The 20,377-nt window shown below is 37.9% G+C and overlaps 1 protein-coding gene across 4 annotated transcripts in view; it reads right to left on the bottom strand.

Moving 5' to 3' along the window:
• PARP8 (poly(ADP-ribose) polymerase family member 8) overlaps positions 1–20,377 on the bottom strand; it is a 111,916-nt gene that overhangs the window by 49,156 nt on the left and 42,383 nt on the right. For all 4 annotated transcript variants that reach the window (XM_048051035.2, XM_066989080.1, XM_066989081.1 and 1 more), the window contains 4 exons: positions 9,523–9,560; positions 4,246–4,335; positions 2,838–2,908; positions 459–536 (listed from right to left, as the gene is read on the bottom strand). In XM_048051035.2, coding sequence (XP_047906992.1) covers positions 459–536; positions 2,838–2,908; positions 4,246–4,335; positions 9,523–9,560 — 277 coding nt within the window. The remainder of the gene's footprint in view (positions 1–458; positions 537–2,837; positions 2,909–4,245; positions 4,336–9,522; positions 9,561–20,377) is intronic.

Genomic DNA, 20,377 nt, shown 5'->3' with positions numbered 1-20,377 from the left:
GGATCGTTGCCTAGATTAAAGTTATTTTGTAATAACCATTTTTTACCTTTAAATTGCAGTGCTCTTGACTTTACAAAATGGCAACCCTCCAGCAGGAAACAAATTTGGATCTAGCCTGACTTCCCATTTGTATCAATAATGGGATATGCTGTAAAGAGTAAATGTCTATTTCCTGGAAAAAAGCAACTGGCTTCTATTTTCAAACATCCTGAAGAACAGCTGGATTTTCTGTTCTTGTAGTTTTACAAATGCAAAGGAGCTCTCCTTATTTTAAGTTTGACATGATTATACAGTATAACATACTCAATACTTTTACTATAAAATACTATATATATAGACATATTACATTCACACATTGAATAAACATAATAAATTAATTATAAAAAAAATTATAATAGAATGAACCACAGAGGCTTTCAGATATAAATTTGAAACATTTGCAAAATATCCTTCATTACCTGTCCTCCATAATAAAATTCTTCAGAATCATTATCCCCTTCAGAATCTTCTTCAAGTGTGCTGTTGTGCTGTGACTCCTTAATTACAAATGAAAATTAACAATGATAAAAGCAGTATCTCTGTCTTGCATTTATAGTTCTGAGCACAGGAAGACTATTTTTTGCAAATAAGCTCTATTCACACTTAATAAGAGATGACATTTTAGTATTATTTTTCGTGAGGAGTACTATGGGCCCATTTTAAGAATAGTGAAAGAGCAGACAAAGCTCACACACACTATTGGGGCACGAAAAAACAACCCCGAATGTATGTCGGAGAAAAATACTTGGTCAGAGGATACAGACAGCGTGGTATTTTAGGAACTGGACTAGAATATTCAGGATTACTTCACTCTGTGTACGCTAAACAAAGCGTACTTCACCCACCAAGACAGAGGTTCTGTATTTAATCCATTAAGCATTTCAGTGACCTAATAAAGTTTTAATTAACTTGATTCTGGTAGATCAATTCTAATAGTTTAAGGAAATAATTCAAGCCTAAGAATGGGATCTTTTAAGTCCCCTTCTGTGAAAAACTCTGACAAACCTCTGTTTAATTATTATAACAAAAGTACCAGCCTGTTGCCAGGGAACTTAAAACTTAATTTTCTGACTACCTCTGTCCTAAGACTTTGAAAATTAAAGATTAGAAAGTAATATGCTTACCCAAGTAAAACCTGCTCTAAATAGGCTGCTCTGTGAATAATTGCACTCAAGTAAATAGAACCACTCATGGTACAGACTTCAATTCTGCATGAACTGCAGTGTTATATTCTACTTGTTACCAATGAAGCCTTTAGTTATAATTATGTAATTAATTCAAAATATTAATCCTTGTTTCTCACAATACATTAGTTATTTCTAGGCTCTATTCTGACAAGGATCCCATAAAGAATACCTGATAAAATCTTAACTATTTACTTCAATCCAAACACCATGTACTTTTTGCACATTTTCTGTTTATGTCCTACACATTCCTGTGTTGGAGTTAGACAATCTTTAAAGTCCCTTCCAACCCAAACCATTCACTGATTCCATGATACACAGAACTGTCACAGTGGAATACAAATCAGATGTGTGAATCAAAGAAGAGAAGGTACCCCTAAATGCCCTACATTTATAAATGTCAAATATACTCATCACCAATTTCCATGGTCAGACAATACAATCCCACCTCCTTACCTTTACCTCTAAATTCCTTCTGTAGTTACTACATGTATACATAGAACAAAAATTGTATTTCAGCCAATTTCACAGCGATTTTTTAAGATGAGGCATAAAAATCATATCTGCTTCTACTTTACTAAAAAGAAATAAAGTGACTTCAATCATCTTTGTTTAATAATAACCCTAGCTAAAGGGGAAATTTGTGTTAAAACAGAACCCAAGTGAACAAAAAAATCAATGCCAACTAAAGAGAAACAAAACTCTCACATGAGAATAGTGTAAAACCCATCCTATCCTAATTAAAACTTTTGTCTAGCCAACAGTGTTAGAGACTTATTTAAAGGTTTTTTCAGTGTTTTTATACTTAAGTACCTTGTTCAATTAAAAAAAAAAAAAAAAAGGAAAAACTCAAAAGTCTGTCCCATGGAAACTAACTATATCTTAAGGTTTTAATCCAAACGGTAACTTCTGCATCAAAAGGGTAAATACTGCATTTGAACTTTCAATGTTTACAGAGCATTGCATAAAATTATGTGGCAGTAGAATCAAAATACTTCCAAGTGCAGTTTTTAAAATCGAATAGGGTTTCACCTAATGAAAACAACCAACCATATCCATTATCATATCTGATCATACTTAACCCCCCTTTTCCAGAATAAAATACAGATCAGAGCCTAAAAGGTCATTAGTCATAAAACAAATATTCCAAATCCAGAAATCAACCTTGTCAGAGAAAGTCTTGAAGTTAAGCACTTGAATTTTTGATACAGTGCTCAATCTCTTGCACCACTCATGGTGGGAGCCTATGTGGTACTTTCTTTGAGGCCCTAACACTGTCAGCCCCTGAAGATCTCATCTTTTAGTGCCATTTCTTTCTTAATATCATCTCAGTGAGACTAGTTAGGGGCCCATGCCAGAGGTACAGCACAAATACAAGCATGACTGAAAAGCCTTCACACTCCAGATATTACTTACGGTGAACATTGCCAGGAGAAGGTCCAGAGACTCCAGTGGGATTGCTGTAGGCCACAGTAGTGGCCTAAGTAAGCTAAGACATTTCTTCCAAAATGTGTTGTAAGGGTGCATTTGACAGGAATTTTATTCTATTACATATTATTTTCAGTTGTTTCTTAAAATATCTTTTGTTAAAATATACATACAAGAAATACATACCTCTCCATTCTCCCTCTGTAATTTTGATTTTATGGATAAGCAATAGTTGACATCGCTGGTTTTTCTTAATTCTTAAAATAAAAGGGAAAATAGAGAACATCTGTGAAAAATGTGAAATACTTTTGTATATACTGACTTTAAATACTTAGTTGAAATAAGTAAGTAAGTTACAGGTATGAAGGACACCAAAGTGTTTACAATACAACAGTCTAAAATTAACAAGAGACTATGTTTCAGAATACTCATGTTTTTAACTGTGAAATGAAATTCAGCTGGTCCATTTAGGAGATTTTGTTTTCCCAATCAGTAATTTAAACTTCTGTGTAAAAAAGAATGAAAAGAATGAAAGATCAAAAGCCCTCAGCAATAATTAAATCAGATCAACGTATATACAAAATATAGGTTTAGATCTTATTTTAAATGATAGGCTTTACTTCTTTTCAAATTATGTACATACTTGCAAATAAAATTTAATCTATTCAAATTAATAAAATTTAATAAAATCTTAAAATTCAGGCTATAATGACCAGTTTTTGTTAGGGTGCCACTCCAGTAACTTTATTAAAATTATTGTTGATTTACTACATAAATGAGATCAGAGACTGAAAATCATATTGATTTTCCAGTGGAATTCAAAGTAATTCTGTGTTATACATGCACACAAAAATACCTTAAAGCTCTGTAACAATAATAAAAATACCACAAAGTCAAGCACTCTTATCTGCAGAACTGCTAGATTTAAGACTGCTTTACTCAGTTTCTCCTATAGCCTGAAATCATCAAGGAATTTAGCTGATAAAGTCTAAAAAAAATCTGTGTGGAGTATACAGAGATCTTGGTTATATATTGTATATAAGTGCCTAGATCTCTAAACGCCACTTTATGTATTAAATGTTTTGGGTTTTTTTGAAAGTATGGATGTAATTTCAAATGAAGAGGTTCCCAAAATCACTGGAAAAAATATTTTTTCCTGTAGTCTCACTTGTGAAATAGCTGAACCATTTTGTTTGAAATTTTCTGAAATAATTCACCAGAGGCAATGATAGTTATAGACTGTTTCATCCCCAGTGGTACAGATTTCATAAAGGTTTAAGCAAGTGAGCGTGAAAACTTATAATTGGGAAGTACTAAGCACCTCTAACTGTATTTGAGGAGAATTACTTTAGCACAGACTGCAGGACATTAAAGGAATAAAATACATTCTGCCTACACAATTGTGTTGATCCCCAAAAGAAGTATTTTAATTTATTCTATTCTGAAATGTAGGACAACTTACTACAGAGAGCCTGTGAAGAACTAGTGAACTGGACAAGTACGCACATTAACACATCTCCCTTTAAGTACAGGAAATGTCTTGTCCTCCCTCACAAAACATGAACTTGGTAAAATAATCAGGACATAACATTACCTGTAGCAATTTGGTGGAAAATTACTGGAATTGGCTCTGTTGTAACTAACACATCTTCATCGTTATCAGAACTGGAAACATACGTGTTATCTATGAAAGAAAAACACTTTGCATGTTGAAGTTCCGTGGTGCTCTGCCAGCCCCTTCCCTCGTTGCACAACCCACCCTTCTACCATAATGAATCACTTCCCAACTGATGAGGGAAACCCAACACTATCATATTCTTGCTGTGCTTTTTTCTAGAGAGATTGCAGATAAAAGAAAAGTACCGAAAGGATGGAAGATTAAGAACCAAATATTATACAACCAACCCCCCTGCATTCCAACATTATGGCTTTCATGAAGTGTACCAAGCACTGCTCAGAACTGTCCCAAGACCCATAGGGGCTGGTGCCAACCTTTTCCAAAAGGATGACTTGTTCTACATTTTCTGTCATGCTTGATACCAACATTCAGGCTTAGTCTAACATGCAGTGAGCTGGCTGTTAACAGGACGTTATATATATATATGCCTCATATATTATGAGGCAAAATATATATGCCTCATGTTGGAAAGTTACAAAGGATGTTTGAATTATCTTCTAATCAATGGAGAACATTTCTTGTGCCTGATTCAGGGAAAAAAAAATATTTTGTTCCCTTTAAAAACTTTCGGTACGGGTATGAATACTGAAAGCACACTTCAAACTTTCTTATAAAATGTGGGAATAGACTGTGATTTTTTATTTCCAACCAAACCTCCACTAACAACAAAAAAGGAGCAGCAAGTTTTTATGCAGTATGCACAGAAGCTAATTTTGCATGAACTGCTGAACTGCCTACGAAAGTATTAAAAATTTTGTTTTCTAATGATCTGGGCTAAATTGAACTTTCCACTCTATAGCAGAAAGGCTGACAATTAAGATAATCAGAGATAGAGAGGCAAGTAAGAGAACTGAAAGGGCTTGATCTATCATGCACCAGAGTGCTCAGAATCAGCATCAGCAAAGGGCATGAACTCGCATGCACTTTTAAGCACACTGCTGCAACCCCACATCTCAAAGCTTTTGACCACGGTGCTTCCAGTGGAATGCTAGAAATAATGTAAACATTAATTGATCAGTAAATCCAGCAATTTGCCACCTATACTGCAGTGTTCTGGGAAGTCTGCATCCAGACTGAGCCCTAGGGAGGCTGCCCCCTCCTCGCAGCAGCACCAGCAGTTCCCACAGGTGTGCCACGCTGCCTTTGCAGACTGGCAGCTGCATCGCCATGCACAGACAGGCGCGTGGGGCTTTCCCAGCCCGCCACCTGTGAATCAGCCTTTCTGCCACCTCCATGCAGAGCTACCATGTCTGGCGCTACCCCACACCTTTGCCTACTTCTCACTCCTGCACTGTCCCGTGAGGTAACCCAAGTAGTCTGTGCACAGCACAGCAAACACATACTGTGAGCAGGTAGCTGCTCCTGGAGGCTGACCCCACTTTCCCCCGAGTGCTGCACTCCGTGGGCACCGCAACCTGCTCCATCTGCTCAGTCTGCATCTGCTCGGCTACATGCTTGGCACAGGGACATGTTTTAGAGCCACGGCACAGCAAGAGTAAGAGGTGCTGCCTCCAGCCATCTGCCAGCACTCGCTCCTCCTGCCACTTTTGTCAGGCTGTAAGCTATGCACCCAGGGCAGCTGCTTCTCACCCTCTCCCAGACCCCCTGCCTTGCCTCTATTTGCAGGCTCCACCTTGCCATCACCGTTTCAGTGCCAGCATCACCACGTTGGATGGCTCTGGGCATACAACACATGCCCACTCCTTCCCCAAGTCTGGGAGCGTAGCTTTCTGCTGTAGAGAGCATCATTTAGATCTAAATAAATTTACCCAGCTCTCACTATATGGGTGCAGATAAGGAAATCCATGTGCTAGAACTTATTGCTATATGAAAATGTAGGAAATACAACAATTTGTGCTGTACAGAATATATGATTACCAAGAAATATATATATGGAAAAAAGGCTGACTCAATTAAGGTTTTATTGATTTTAATTATATTTTATGCCCATTGCTTGTCATTCTTTCGTGGCAGCTGGACAATATTTCTCACTGCCAAGCTTTTGTTTTCCTTTTCTACTTGGCAACCACTGCTTTTTTTGTTTTTGTTTCTGTGTGTGTGTGTTTTTCCTTTCCTGTCCTTCTGTCAGTGTAATGAAACTTGAAATGAAGACACTGGTTTTGGTCTTTCTTCAAGATCCCATTTCCAACACAGTTAGGTGGAGTCTGCCTGAACCTGTTGCAGGTAGGCAACCAACTACTCGCTGCCAAGCTGGGTGTCCCCATCTCTACTGCAGTCTAACGCAGTCTAAGAGAGGGATGTTTCTGTTAATGTGTCCATAACCCACAAATCACTGGCATAAAAGACCACAGTAGTTCTAAAAGTTTATGGCAGCTAGCAAGTATCAGTCAAAACATATATTCATTAGCAAAATACCTGCTGCTGTAATGGTTCTCACAGGAGTCATGATCCACTCATATTAAAGGGACTTTAGTCTACTCATTGATGGTATATTCTGTAACTGCTCCTTAGGAGCGCTATTCTCCCCCACTTTTGTCAATGTTGTGAGAAAATGGTTACCAAGATATTTTGCTGGAACTGTTGTTACTTGCCTGTAAAATTTTTAGTTATATTTTCACATTTTCAGCAATGTATAAATAACTTTCAGACATTACTGTCTCAACACTCTTCTGATTAACTTCTTCAGTGCACCATTGTGAGCGTATTTTTAGCTTTCGCTTGCAATTATGAAACTTTCAAACACATTCCATTACTGAAAGTTGTCATGTCATATTATGGTTCCCAGAGGTATGATTTAATGCTTAGCTGTTTGTAACCTTTTGATGCTTTATGAAGCAATTCAGCAGTATCTACACAGTTATCAGTGTCAACGTGGTGATGCTGCATATACAATAGCAATGCAGGGAGCTAGAGTATACAGAGTACCCAAAGGTCTTTTTATGGTATCTAAAATTCAGTTGTGGTATCACTTCTGGCTGAATGAACATTTCTAAAGCAGCACTTTTATCTCTCCATATATTTATTACATACACTAGCAATTTATCTGATGATCATTTCTGACAGTCTTCTGCTGGTATTCAAAGTTTGATCCACTGTGTATTACGCACCCTTGATCTCTAAAGGATACAACTTTGATACAGCTACACACTAATTGACTTAAACCATGATCTGCAAAGACTTATCCAGTGAGAAATTTATCTGATGGGCATATACTGCTCTGAACTCTAGTAACAAGCAACAGTGCTTGAAAGGCATATTCCAGTTGAGGAGGAGGATACCAGCAGAGAGTTTCCAATGCTAGACACCACCACGCTCTGATATGCCCCTAAAATATCCCTTAAAATACATGCCAGAAAAGAGATAACATTACTGCTGATCATGGCTACCTCAAAAGATTGAGTACAAATACAGGGGACAAAGACACTGGCTCACCAAATCACAGTGAGTATTTTCAGGATCAACATTGTAAAATGGCAGAGTCACTATCATTCCTAACACACTAGACATCTCTTCTTCACAAAGCAGATGTACATACTGTGAATGCTTGAGATAGAAAAAAACAAACAAACAAACAAACAAAAAAAAAACCCAGTGCTTCCAAAGGCCCGAAGGGTTAGATTTCGATCAGTAAACATGCACAACTGGTTTGCTCCCCGTCACCAAGTCAGCTACAGTGTAAAAAGATCAAATTTTATCTGGTTTTAAAAAATAGGGGATGATGGCAGAGAATACCCATTAAGTTTCAGGGTGAAAGTAATTTAGGCCTGTAGACCATCAGGGCATGCTGCAAAGAGCATCTGTAAGGGAGGTTTGAGGTCTGTCAGACAGAAGAGCTTGCCAGGAGATGAAATCTCATTTGCTGTAGGAGCACCTGCTGGTTCAGTGCTCTGCACTGTCATTTAGTTTAGGGGTTCCCAGAGAATACGTTCTATGGGCTCGTAATAGCTTAATTGCTGAAATGAATAAATCCATTACTGACACTTAATAGAACAAACCATTAACATTTTTTTTTCAACTATTTGTTCCACTTTTCATTGCCAGGCCAACCCAGTAACCAATCCATCAATTTACTAGTGGTACGACTACTTTATGAATCTCACTTTCTATACTTACTACCTGTTGAATAGATTGTTATTAGTAGCAGTTTTTCCTGGTGAAAAAACAATCTCTCTCCCTTTTAAAGGTTGTAACAGAATCAATTGTATTTATCATCACTGTTGCACTAATTTCTCTCTGAATCTGCTTCAGACACTTGTATTTTGAACAGACAGTCTATTCCTGCTTATTAGTGAAGAAGAGTAAAACCTCACTTATTTAGAGTTTCTAGAAGAAGCAAGAAGTATTTCTTCTGGAAATATTACAGAGATGTTATGGATAATGATAAAGAAAGAGGCTTTCATATAATTCATAGTATTTATATTATTAAATATTCCTAGGGTGCAAAATACACAGTGTGGTGAAATCCAGCAGCACTACCATATACCACTGCTTATACAGTGTCCCGTTTCCCTCTCCTGTTTCTGCTAACCTCTGTGCCATAAAAGGAGCTGTGCAGGCTCTTTGTGAAGGAAATCAGGGAAACAACTTAACTGAATATTAGCTTTTGCTCTTGGCTGGTTGTCTTTCACATGGATAATTCAGAACCATACAGGTTGGCCACATGGTTACAAAAATGCTTTCGCCAACCTGGCTAAGGGTATGGCAGGGAGGCAGAAGTGAGCAGCTGGGAACAGCTTTGCAAGCTTACGTTACCAAAGAGACACCTGTACACAAACCCCAACTCCTGCAGACCCTGGGAAGCATCACTGCACAGTCCACAGGTTTAACTTTAAGAACGTGAGTCATCAGTCTCATTAAGGTTTAACACACTGAACTGCTCTGCTGGCCCCGTGCCAGACTGCTCAGTCTCTTGAAAGATCAGACTTTATCTACCATGCCAAAAAAGATCCGGGCGCTTTCTCCCTCCTCTATCACTGTGTTAGCTCCGAACAGGGAAAGCATCACAAGATCTGGTCTCAGTAAGCTTGTGAACTAGGTTTTCTCACCCTGACCCGGTTGATAAATGATACCTGAAAGGAAGAAATGACTGTGAAAATTATCTGACTAATGGAAAGTGATTAGCACAAGGATGCACCTGGAACACATTAACACCCTTTCAAATATTCTCATCTGAATGTTGTAATTTACAGTAACACGTATACATGTGCCATGGACAAGAATGTTGCACAGTACCTGGGTAGTCCTCAGAGACATGCACTGAATAGGATACACTGCAAAGAAGAAAAGAAAAAAAAAGAAACAACAGAATTAATAGTAAGAATAACTGCTGGCATAAGATATTTTTTTTCCTGTTCCTATATTATCTTATGTTTATTTATAGGAACCTGATGGTTTCCAGAACAGAAGGTAACAGCTGATGGCTTTTGAAGTGCACAGCAAGGAAAAAAAATGTCATGCCCATTTTGAAAGCTTACTTGGCTAAATTGGCATATCCTGATTTCAACCTTCTTAAAAAGAATATCAAGACTGCATTATATTTACTTCAGAGTAGTATTTCACAATGTACTTTTGCTAAAGAAAAAAAAGAAAAAAGTTGCTCTGTGAACATCAGAACTAGAAAAGCCCAGTTTTCTCTACATTTCTTCCTGGGGTTTACTCAAAGCTCAGCATGAAGCCCTTAACATGCTGTATGTTCTTGTTAGCTTCAGCCAAGCTCTGTATTGCTTAGGCTCCTTTCTCTCCTCAAACCCCCATATTTATAAAAATTGTGGCAATCTTATTTGACACCTATACCTCTTTGTCAAGGTGAGTTAAAATCAAATTTTAAAGAGCCACAGTCACACTAAAGAGCATCTTCAACACATGGATTACCAGAGCCTGCTTCATCAGAAAAAAGATATACAAACATATTGTCCTCATCCTCTAGGTCAGCCTACATGGGCTTTTCCTAAGACCCAGCAAGATGCTCACTAAATTCACTGCTGAGAGCAAGAAAAATGAACATGGTGGTCTGCTCAGTCATCTAAGAACCCTTTTATTTTTATTTTCATTATCTTTATTTTATTTAAGGGTAACGTACATCTTCATTTAGCCCTAAAAAAAATTCAACTCTGCAGCATGCTGAAAGCTTTCTGTTGTATAACTCATGTTCTTTCCAATTCTAAATACTATAAACTGTGTCAACATACACATTTAAATAATACATGATGCATGTTCGTGTCTATAGTGAGTTACAAAAACAGACAAAGACACGATGGCACAGTCCTCTTAATAAATTCTGTTGTGTATTGTATGTTGTTGAAAACTGATTCGGTGATCTTTTTCAATTACATGAATATAACTCCCGTGTAGACTATAAAATGAATGCACGTACAATATTTTCTTTCTCTCTCAAGAACTTCAGTTAAATGAGCTCTGTTTCCACAATTCAATGACTGCAGGAGGGAATCAATACGAAAAAGTAGGTCTTATACTCTCTTCCCTAAATCAATCTATTGCAGCACAGCTCTGTCACCTGTTTTTGTACATAATCTTTTCTAGCATAATACATTTTATGTATTGTTTGACTAAGAAGCAAAGATTCCCATTTCTTCAACAGCTGCACATGTTCACATAAATGGAAGCAGAAAGAGTGTTTATTATATCTGACAACAGATTTAGCCACACAATTCTTGATAGCTTCAGTCATGCCAGGATTAAATCCCATCACTGTGTAATGTCAACATTTTGTGATTTTTCTTTTAGTTCTTTTCCAGATTTTTGGATAGGCAGCATCTGCGTCTCATCATCTTGGAGCATTCTGCCTAAAGACTTGGGTATTTAAATCTAATCAATCTGTCATGGCATAAAATGCCACTATTTTAAGTAGGGAAATATTCCAAAATAAAGGAATATTATATCTCAGTGCAGCTATGTGTGAAGAATTTTGTCCTGTGATTAAAAATAATAATAAAATAAATAACAAAAAAGCTGTAAGTTAATGAAGGGCCGGTTCTTACTAAAACTATCCTCTAGATGTTGCGTTTGTAACCATTACTTCTTCCTTCTATTACCTAAAGCTGTACTTCAGCCTTACTCTTTTAGACCGGCAGCTTGTATATCTCTTCGCTGCCACCAGAACTGCTGTGTATGGGTTTGACTACTGTCATATTGTATTATCTTCAAGTGTGGACTTTTATTCCATGAAAAGAAGAGTCTTCCTAGAACCTAGGAAATACTCCGTGTTCAAATTAAAAACCTCCCTCAAGTCAGTATAAAAGCTCCAGCAAAGAAGTGAAATTCCATGTATGTATGTACATAAACGAAGTTCTTCACATTTAGGAGAGGAACAGGGGCTGGAGAAGTTACAGAATTTCCATCCATGACAATATTCACAACTCAACTTGATAAGGCTGTCTGCAACCTAATCTAACCTTGAAGCCAGGTCTAACTCTGAAGCTGGTCCTGCTTTGAGTGAGCGGGGGGAGAGGGGACCAGGTAGCCTGCACAGGTCACTCCCCCCTTAAATTACTCTATGCTTCTATGTGCAGAAACTCTGTGAAAGTGTGTTTCTCTTCCTTTTTCATCATGTGGTAGCTGTGACAGCAGCAGCTGTGGTCACATTAAATGGAAACTAATGTGAAAAAATACACTTGTGAAAAAAAATCTCGTGAGATGGAAATAAAATGCAAGGTTCATGAAGATGCAGGTTAGAAATAACCTCAAACCAGCTCCTGCAATGACTGTAGGCAAGTTCAAGGTCTGATACAGAGCCCACTGAATCTAGTAGTTGTCTCAGTACTGTGATGAATATTACCAAAGAGGGGAAAGAAAAGGTAAAAATTATATGAAGTAACATAGTTCTGTAAACCTAGTAATAAGAAGTCTCCCTACGGGTAAAATTTCACCACCAAAATTTGATGTCACCTCCATCTGAAAAGCATTAACAGAAAACCTAGCTGCCAAACAAAAATCAAATGGTAATATGGTTAGAAATAATAATGGAATCTGATAAGCCCGAGCTGCCACTCGGAGGAAAGAATGTGAACAAGATGTGAACCCAAGATTAAACAGTAAAATGCTTGAAAACGGGATATTTACTTCCAGTTATAACAAACCATCAGTTTTTACTAGAAACACTACTGACTCAGCTTAGGAATCGACCAAACTTAGCTGAGTCCTCAACTCAGCAGAATTACTTGTTATGTTGGGTGTGTCTAACCTGAAATTCTTTACACTCTTAGCCTCTCCCATCTTACCAAAGGAAAAAAAAAAAAAGTGAGAAATTGTCTTCTTCCTATTTAAATTCACTTTTTCAGCACACATTGGGATCTCTGTGCTGCCCTCTCCTCAGTGTCCCCAGGACATTGTACGCTGAGACACATCATGCCAGAGGAAGCTCCCATGGGAGCAGCCTTTTAGACAGGCCATTCCTCTTGCACATACTTAAACTCCATTTTGGAGAGAATAAATGACTTGTCAGAGCCCCCAGAGAGAGGCGGCGCTTTGCTTGGGCTGGTAGTGATATGTTAGCTATGTTCGGGACGCAGAATCAAAAAAAGTAATGAAAAAAACAAAGCAGGACTACCAAATAGCGCAAAACTGTTTTATCTGTCCCAGCTCGCCTCTGTGATTGTCATGTGTGATCACACTTCAGCACGCTTTTCTACACCCAGGATAAACTGCTTCCTACCGCTTGTGCACCTGAGTTGTCAGAAACCCAGCTACACCAGGCTCACCTCTTGAGAAGCTCCAGTCCTGCAGCACTGAAATGTTTTCCCATTGACTTTAATGAGATTTGGAGCCAAGACAGAAACACAAGACACTGATGGCTTAAGGCACCTTCAGAAACCACAGGCTCAGTGAAGACACAGATGTTCACCACCTCTCAGTGTTAAATCCTCCCAGAGCCAAAGAAAGCCTGTACTGAAGCTGCCTTCTTGTTTAAGTACTCAGAAAGGCAACTGGAATTAATTTAGGCCTGGCCTGGACACAGAAGTACATGATTATTCCAGCGAGGGATGTGATTTTTCCTTCTGGCATAGCAGCTCCTCTGTACAACCCTAGTGCAGCTATTGCTATAAATACAGCTTATAGTACTATAATTTTTCCCATTCCCATAAACACATTCTAACCAGCCAACCATCACCCTGGCTAGTTCTGTTACATTGCTTCAAGAGCACATTTAAACTCCTGGGTGTAAACAAAGCTTCAATGATCATGTTATTTCTGTTTTATTCAGCTCAGACCTGCTCCAAAAGTCTTCCTACACTACATGTGTTTCTCTTCCTTTAAGCTCAGAACAACCTTCAGACTGTAAAGGGCCTTGTAAATTTTTTGTTATTTAACAAACAGTAAAGCAACTTACAAGAAATTAGTGAGAAATGTCATGTTTCACTGCTTATGTGATCTTAATGTAAACTTCTTATTGCTTGAAATAATATTCACATGCAGAGGGCTCTAGCCTTACTTAGTAACAATTCTATTCATAAAGTATTTCCTGCAAGCATTTTCTAATGTGTTTTAAACACATCTGTTTCTTCTTCAGAGAGATTATCCTGCAAAGGTCTATCTGCATCTGAGAAGCAATTCATAAACCAAATGGGGAGCCACAACATACGTGCTGTTTTTCAAGTGAATCTATCCCATTTTGTTACAGAACAAGCAGATTCACCCGCATTTGATATTACCACATTTTCTCAAAGTTAGTTAAAAAGGACTTTTAGCCTTTGTAGATTCACAGAGCCATTTGCAGAGTCAGGACTGAAATGCACATTAGTGAGTAGACAGAGTGTATGCAGCCATGACCATCAGACTCCAGCACTCTGAGACCCAGGAGAGGTAGGACTGAATGGCCTTCAGATAGCCCACTGAAGCAAAATTTTTGCGATACTAAACCACACTCCTGTACAAGAATCCTTCATGAGCCATATCTTATGGGGTCAAAGTAAAGCCCAAACTGAATATACTACCAGGCAAAACATTACCCCAAAATGTAAGCTTCTGAGAAAAATAAATACATAAATAAAATAAATAAAAATACACACGAAAACTGCTAAAGGAAGCAAAACAAAATTTACTGAGACAAAGCATGTTCATAAAAAGGAAAAGTACCTGTTTACACCCTTAAATGTAACAGTTTTGTTTCCACAGATTTAGTACAGAGAAAAACTAGAAACAGCAATGTTCTTCCAAAGATCATCTCCCTGCCAAATTTCTACCTGCCATTATGCACAGGTCTATCTCTCTAAATACAATTGTAAGATTGTTTTGCATGCCTTGAACTGCAGCTTTTACCTATCATTGTACAAAATCAGACAGTCAGACATGTATCCCAAAGCCACAACAGTGACACCATAGCAAGAGTGCGTGACGTATCTTCCCATCAAACTCACTTTATCTCAACCCTATGCCAGCTGTAGTTTCTCTCTAGGAAAGAAATCCCTTAAGCTGAATTTCCAGCTGTTTTGCACAGCAGGAACAGCATGAAGCATCTGGCGCAAGTCTAAGATTTATGCCCATGGAGTGGTTCTGACAATTCAGCCAGCTCTGTTCCATGGCAGCTGCTGACTTACTGCCTTATTAAGTGTGGAAATTGTGATCTAGTTTCTATTCCAGTTTTAGCACTTTCTACTAGAGACAGAGCTCCATGTGCTAATGTTGCAGCTCACAACCTTGCTGAAGAAAGGAAACAACATTTTTTGTCACCTTATGATAGTCTGAATCCAATCTATAACGAAACGTAACAAGAGAGTATATAAGACTTTCTTCATCTTACTGCACCTGGAGCTACAAAATCCCAAAGCAACTACTTTTGTTTGCAATAGCCAAAATACAAAATCTAGCTCAATGAAGTTATGCAACAAGGTAATAGGATGCACGAAGCTCTATACATGAAAATCGATACAAACACTCAGAAAAGTAGCTTATGTACAAATATATAAGATTAGATGCTAGCGTGCGATTGATTATGTGCCAGGGTCAAATTCTGAACAAGTTGGTGAGTTGAAAGAAAGGTTAGTGAAATCCCTTCAAGAATAATAAAATTACACTGGTGAAAACTTTGGGTTGAGGGCCTGTATAATATTTCTGAAAGCAGAGCATGAAACAGAACTGATATTTTCACTTTCTACTCTAGGTGAGGCAATAAGAAGGAATAAGAACAAGGTCCAGTTGAACAGATGCAACTGAAATTGTAATCTTTTACCAGTTTCTAGTTAGAGCATATGTACTTTTCTTTAGTATCTACAAAAAAAACCCACATGCAACAGAAGAACAGCATTTCATGCCACTAATTGCACAGAAAGTATTTTCACTCCCACCTTTGCTTTGTACCCTGATCTTCAAAAATTCATCCAAATCCTTCAACGTATTCCTATTACTTTCATGCCCTTTAGCCTTCTCTTCCACTTCAACAAGACCACAACTTGTCGCTGAAGCTAGACACTTCCTAATATTTTAGTCTTTTCACTCAAATGAAAAAAAAAAATCCAAATGAATTCTACAACAAACATGTAACACACTCCTTTCTAGTAGTTCATTTGAGGTTTGAGAACCAGTTTGAAACTGAGTAGGTTGGCAATAAACCGTACCACAAACACACGGTGGAAATAATGATTTTTAGAAGATGTAATGTGGGATCCCATCCAAAAAAAGTCTCAAATTGCATCCCTGAAATGTATGACCTTTGAACCAGTGCCTTGAGAACTGGTAGGAGATGGAGGTATTAAGTTATTGGCCAGCTGAAAAACTCAGCAGGTTACTTCCACAGAGAATTTGGAATATTTAAGAACAAACAAAATCTTTTTTTTTTTTTTTTGTAGCTTATTTCTTATTTGAGTCAGCAAATTTTCTGAAGAGAATTAAAATTCAAAACTAAAAGTTAAACAGGCTGTAAAATGCTTCAATGTCAAGTCTTTCTTCCGATTTCTATGAAGATGACGTACATGCAAATAACAGCAGAAGAAACCCAGCAGCCATAAGCAGCAATTTTCTATGGCAAAAATCTTTCTTCAGCTTAATGGACACTGACAAAAGACAAAACCTCCAAAATCAGATAGGACAGAACCATTTTGTTTTACACTGAAAACAGCACAGACAAAATAACCATAAAAACAACTGAAAAAATAAGCAAGAAGTACTACTGTATTACCTACAGTTAGGCCAAACAAACAATGCAAATTCTTCTTTCAGCATTGAACTGTCACAACCACAAGTGAATGATAAATGTGAGGGGCTTTTGACAATTTGTGAACAAGTGAATTAGCAAAATACTTCATCATTTGGCCTGTACACCAAGTGTGCTAGCGTACAGTTTATTACCTTTCTATGAAACTCTTCAAAAAGAATGCAGTGATGCTATGGGAAAAAACAATCTTTCTCTTCTACACAGGACCTTTTGAAAGAATCCATCCCACTCAGCACACATCTAAGGAAGGGCTCTGCTGAAGCCAATTTTCAGAAATGAAACAATGTCAACATTCTAAATGTGCTTGTTGGGTAAATTATTTAATCAACTATTTCTAATATTCTCTTCACAACGTCTTTAGTAAAAAAATATGACAGTCTTAAAATGCATTTGTAAACATACATTTGTAATAACATAATCTACCCTTTTAATTTATTGCAAATCACATTCATAAATGAAGTAAATACTATTAGTAAATATAAGTGTAAAGATTAGCAAGTACCTCATTATATTCATTCATGGTACCTTTACAGTGCAGTCCCAATAATCCAACAAAAGTATAAATAGAACTGAAAAAAGTTTCTTTTATGTAAAACATTAACCACAAAGGGACACCCATCTCCACATTGACACATGAACAGCAGTAAGAATCATGCAAGTTAGAATCATGTCATGTGATGTGCTATCTTCCATATTTCTGAAAATAAAAGTTTGCATAAGACTTGTTAAAACACAAAGAAATATAGGGGCTTTTTGCTCTTTCACACAGTCAAATAACTAGGTAAGTAGAGGACTTGTGTGCTATTCTTTTTAATTTTTTTTTATACAGTGACATAAAAACTGATGTCATTAAATAAAATAACAATTACTAAAAACCAACATTATTACCTTCCAGAACAGACAATCAAGTCTTTACAAATAAGATGAAAATTTAAGAAGGTAGACCTAAGTTCTCCTGCACATAGGACAGTTACAGAAAAAGTGATAGCTGATCAAGGGTAGCAAGAATATTCGCACTATTTTTTTTTTTAAAGAATTTAGAACTGGAACTAAATCCCACTAAAGTCCAAGGGAATCCTTCATACATGACAAAGAAGATTACATACAGGTTGCACAGAATATACAAGACTTCTGGCCCCTGACAATCACCTGGTATTTCTGCAAGCAAGTACTTAATTCTTTGCTAAAAATTTTCAAGATGTATTCCAAAGGGTGCAAGATTTGGTGATTGCTTGTTTTATACATTTGCAGCTTGCTATACAGCTGGACCTGCCACTTTATCCATGCTCGTGGATTTCTAAACAGCTTTTTAAGTACTGTTTAAAATATTTTGAATGTGCACGGGTGCATCCCAGCAACTTGTTTTCAGATATACAGGCCACCTTAAATGTATTTCTGAAACACATTAGTTCAATGAGTGTTTGTATCCCCTGTGATCCAGTAATTGATGACCCAGCATCAGGCACAGCAATTTTTGCTGCTTGATAGAGCCAGGTGCTTGCAAAGAACTGAAATTTGTGCGTGCACTCTTTCTTCCTTTCACTATGTATCAAATCTCCCTGTGGTGCTGTCCTGGTTTCAGTTAGGACAGAGTTAATTTTCCTCATAGTAGCTGGTAGGGTGCTATGTTTTGGATTAGGATGAGAATAATGTTGATAACACGCTGATGTTTTAATTGTTGCAGAGCAGTGTTTACACCAGGCCAAGGACTTTTCAGCTTCTCGCTCTGTCCTGCCAGCGAGCAGGCTGGGGGTGCAGCAGGAGCTGGGAGGGGACAGACCCAGGACAGCTGACCCAAACTGGCCAAAGGGGTATTCCATACCATCTGACGTCATGCTAAACAATATATAGGGGTGGCTGGCCGGGGTGGGGGGCTGGCTGCTCGGGGATAGGCTGGGCATCGGTCAGTGGGTGGTGAGCAATTGCATTGTGCATCACTTGTTTCTTACACATTATTATTAGTAGCACTATTACCATTATTATTATTGTTGTTGTTGTTGTTGTTATTTTCCTGTCTTAATAAACTGTCTTTATCTCAACTCACAGGCTTCACTTTCCTGTTTCTCTTCCCCATCCCAGAGAGGGAGGGGGGAGGGTGAGCGAACGGCTGTGTGGTGTTTGGCTGCCGATCGGGTTAAACCACAACAGGTGCACCTGCAATTATACGGGAAAGAATAACAAATGACTGAGTAATCTTTTCCTTTGGATGTGTAGAACGTGTATGTGTGATGACATATGAGAAATCCCAGGCATATCTACTATTTCTTTTGATGACAAATGAAAACTACTCCAAAGGGATACGGGCAGTGTCAATATATCAAAACTGGCACTGCTATCATTTCTTGACATAACCTGGAGGAACAGAGGTGCTCAGTCAAAGCTATTGCATGTTTGCATTTGTCACTAAGAATAATTGTACTACTGGTCCTTTCACACAACCAAAGCACATCTGAATCAAATGGTGAACGTTATTCATAAAGCACTGCTTGATTTAGCATGTTATTCAAATAAAGGGGACACAGAAGACTGCAGCTCAACCATTTCCCTTTTGCAAAGCTTCCAATGAAAAAAAGCACGACAACTTCTAGTAAATGCACAGAAGTCTACGGGATTAATCATCACTCCAGCAAACATGAGGGCAGTCCTAAAAATAAAAATAGCACTTACAAAATAAGCAAATTAAGGACACTTGAGGAGAAAAAAAAAAAGCATGTGCTGTTTATCACTTATTTTATACATAGAAAGTTAACTAAAATATGGCAATGTGTAATGCCAGATTGTTCACAACCAGACTATATCAAGAGCAGATTATTTCACTCAGAATTACATAACCAGTGTCTTCTTGCAATCACCTTGTCTGACCAGGTCCAGCTCGACATGACTCGCTTCAAACCCCTCTTCAGAAGGCTCTTCCTTCTCTCCACTGATCACACTGGTTTGCATTCTCTCTCCATCCTCCCCATTAGCTCCCCAGACAAGTTCACTCTTCCACAGCATACAGATCACCAAATAAACTGGACACCAACCTCTTAATCCAGCTCAGCTGCAGCCACAGCAGCATAAATGATCACAGCCTTTGGGCATCATATTTCCAGGCTTGGGCCCATCTTCACCCACAATGCGTTTGCTATATTTTAGTTGGGTTTAGTTCAGGGGAAAAAAGTGTTTTCCTCTCTTCTGCTGCTTTCTTTTCCTTCTGGACCATTGCTGCCAGAAGCAACCACATGATATGTTCTTTTTGGAACCAGTTAAGAATTACCTCAAAGCTGTGAGTTTTTGATCCACATTGCTCCTATTGGGAAGCTATTCTGAGATGTACTCTTTTGCCTATAATTCTAGTAACTCTGTTTTCAATTCACATCAACTGAACAGAAAACTTTTCCAGACCCTCTGCAAGTCCTCTGTGTTGAGATCTTTCAAAATGAGAAAAAAAAAAAAAAAAGGACACAAAAAGAAAAAAACTACAATCCCAAGGCAGACACACGAGGCAAGTTGCAGATGGAGCAGTTACAGTGTACCCGTGTCCCAAGGACAGACAAGAGTGTCTTGTCAGAGGAATTTTGATCCAATCATTTAAGAGACAGTTCCAGCATCTCACCAATAATTAAATACTTAAATGAAGTCTATGTAAAACCTTGGAGACATTCACTGTTTAACACCATCGTGTCCCTAACAAGTGTGTGACTCCTTCCCCCTACATGCAGTCTTTATCAAAGAAAGTTCTAGGCAGCCTTCTTATACCACTCTACACATTCATTAATTAGTTAGAATTTTGCTTGTTTATCTAATGCGGTGTGCGACAGCCACTGCTGCACAATGAAGAAGTAACATATTGAAACACGTTCATGCTCCTCAGTTGTATGAGATACTTGACAGAATCAAAAATATTGTTTCCCCACACACACACACAAAAAAAATAAT

The sequence above is a fragment of the Anser cygnoides genome, chromosome Z (assembly GCF_040182565.1).
Source record: "Anser cygnoides isolate HZ-2024a breed goose chromosome Z, Taihu_goose_T2T_genome, whole genome shotgun sequence".
NCBI classification, from domain to species: Eukaryota; Metazoa; Chordata; class Aves; order Anseriformes; family Anatidae; genus Anser; species Anser cygnoides.
This window is presented reverse-complemented; position numbering and strand designations above follow the sequence as displayed.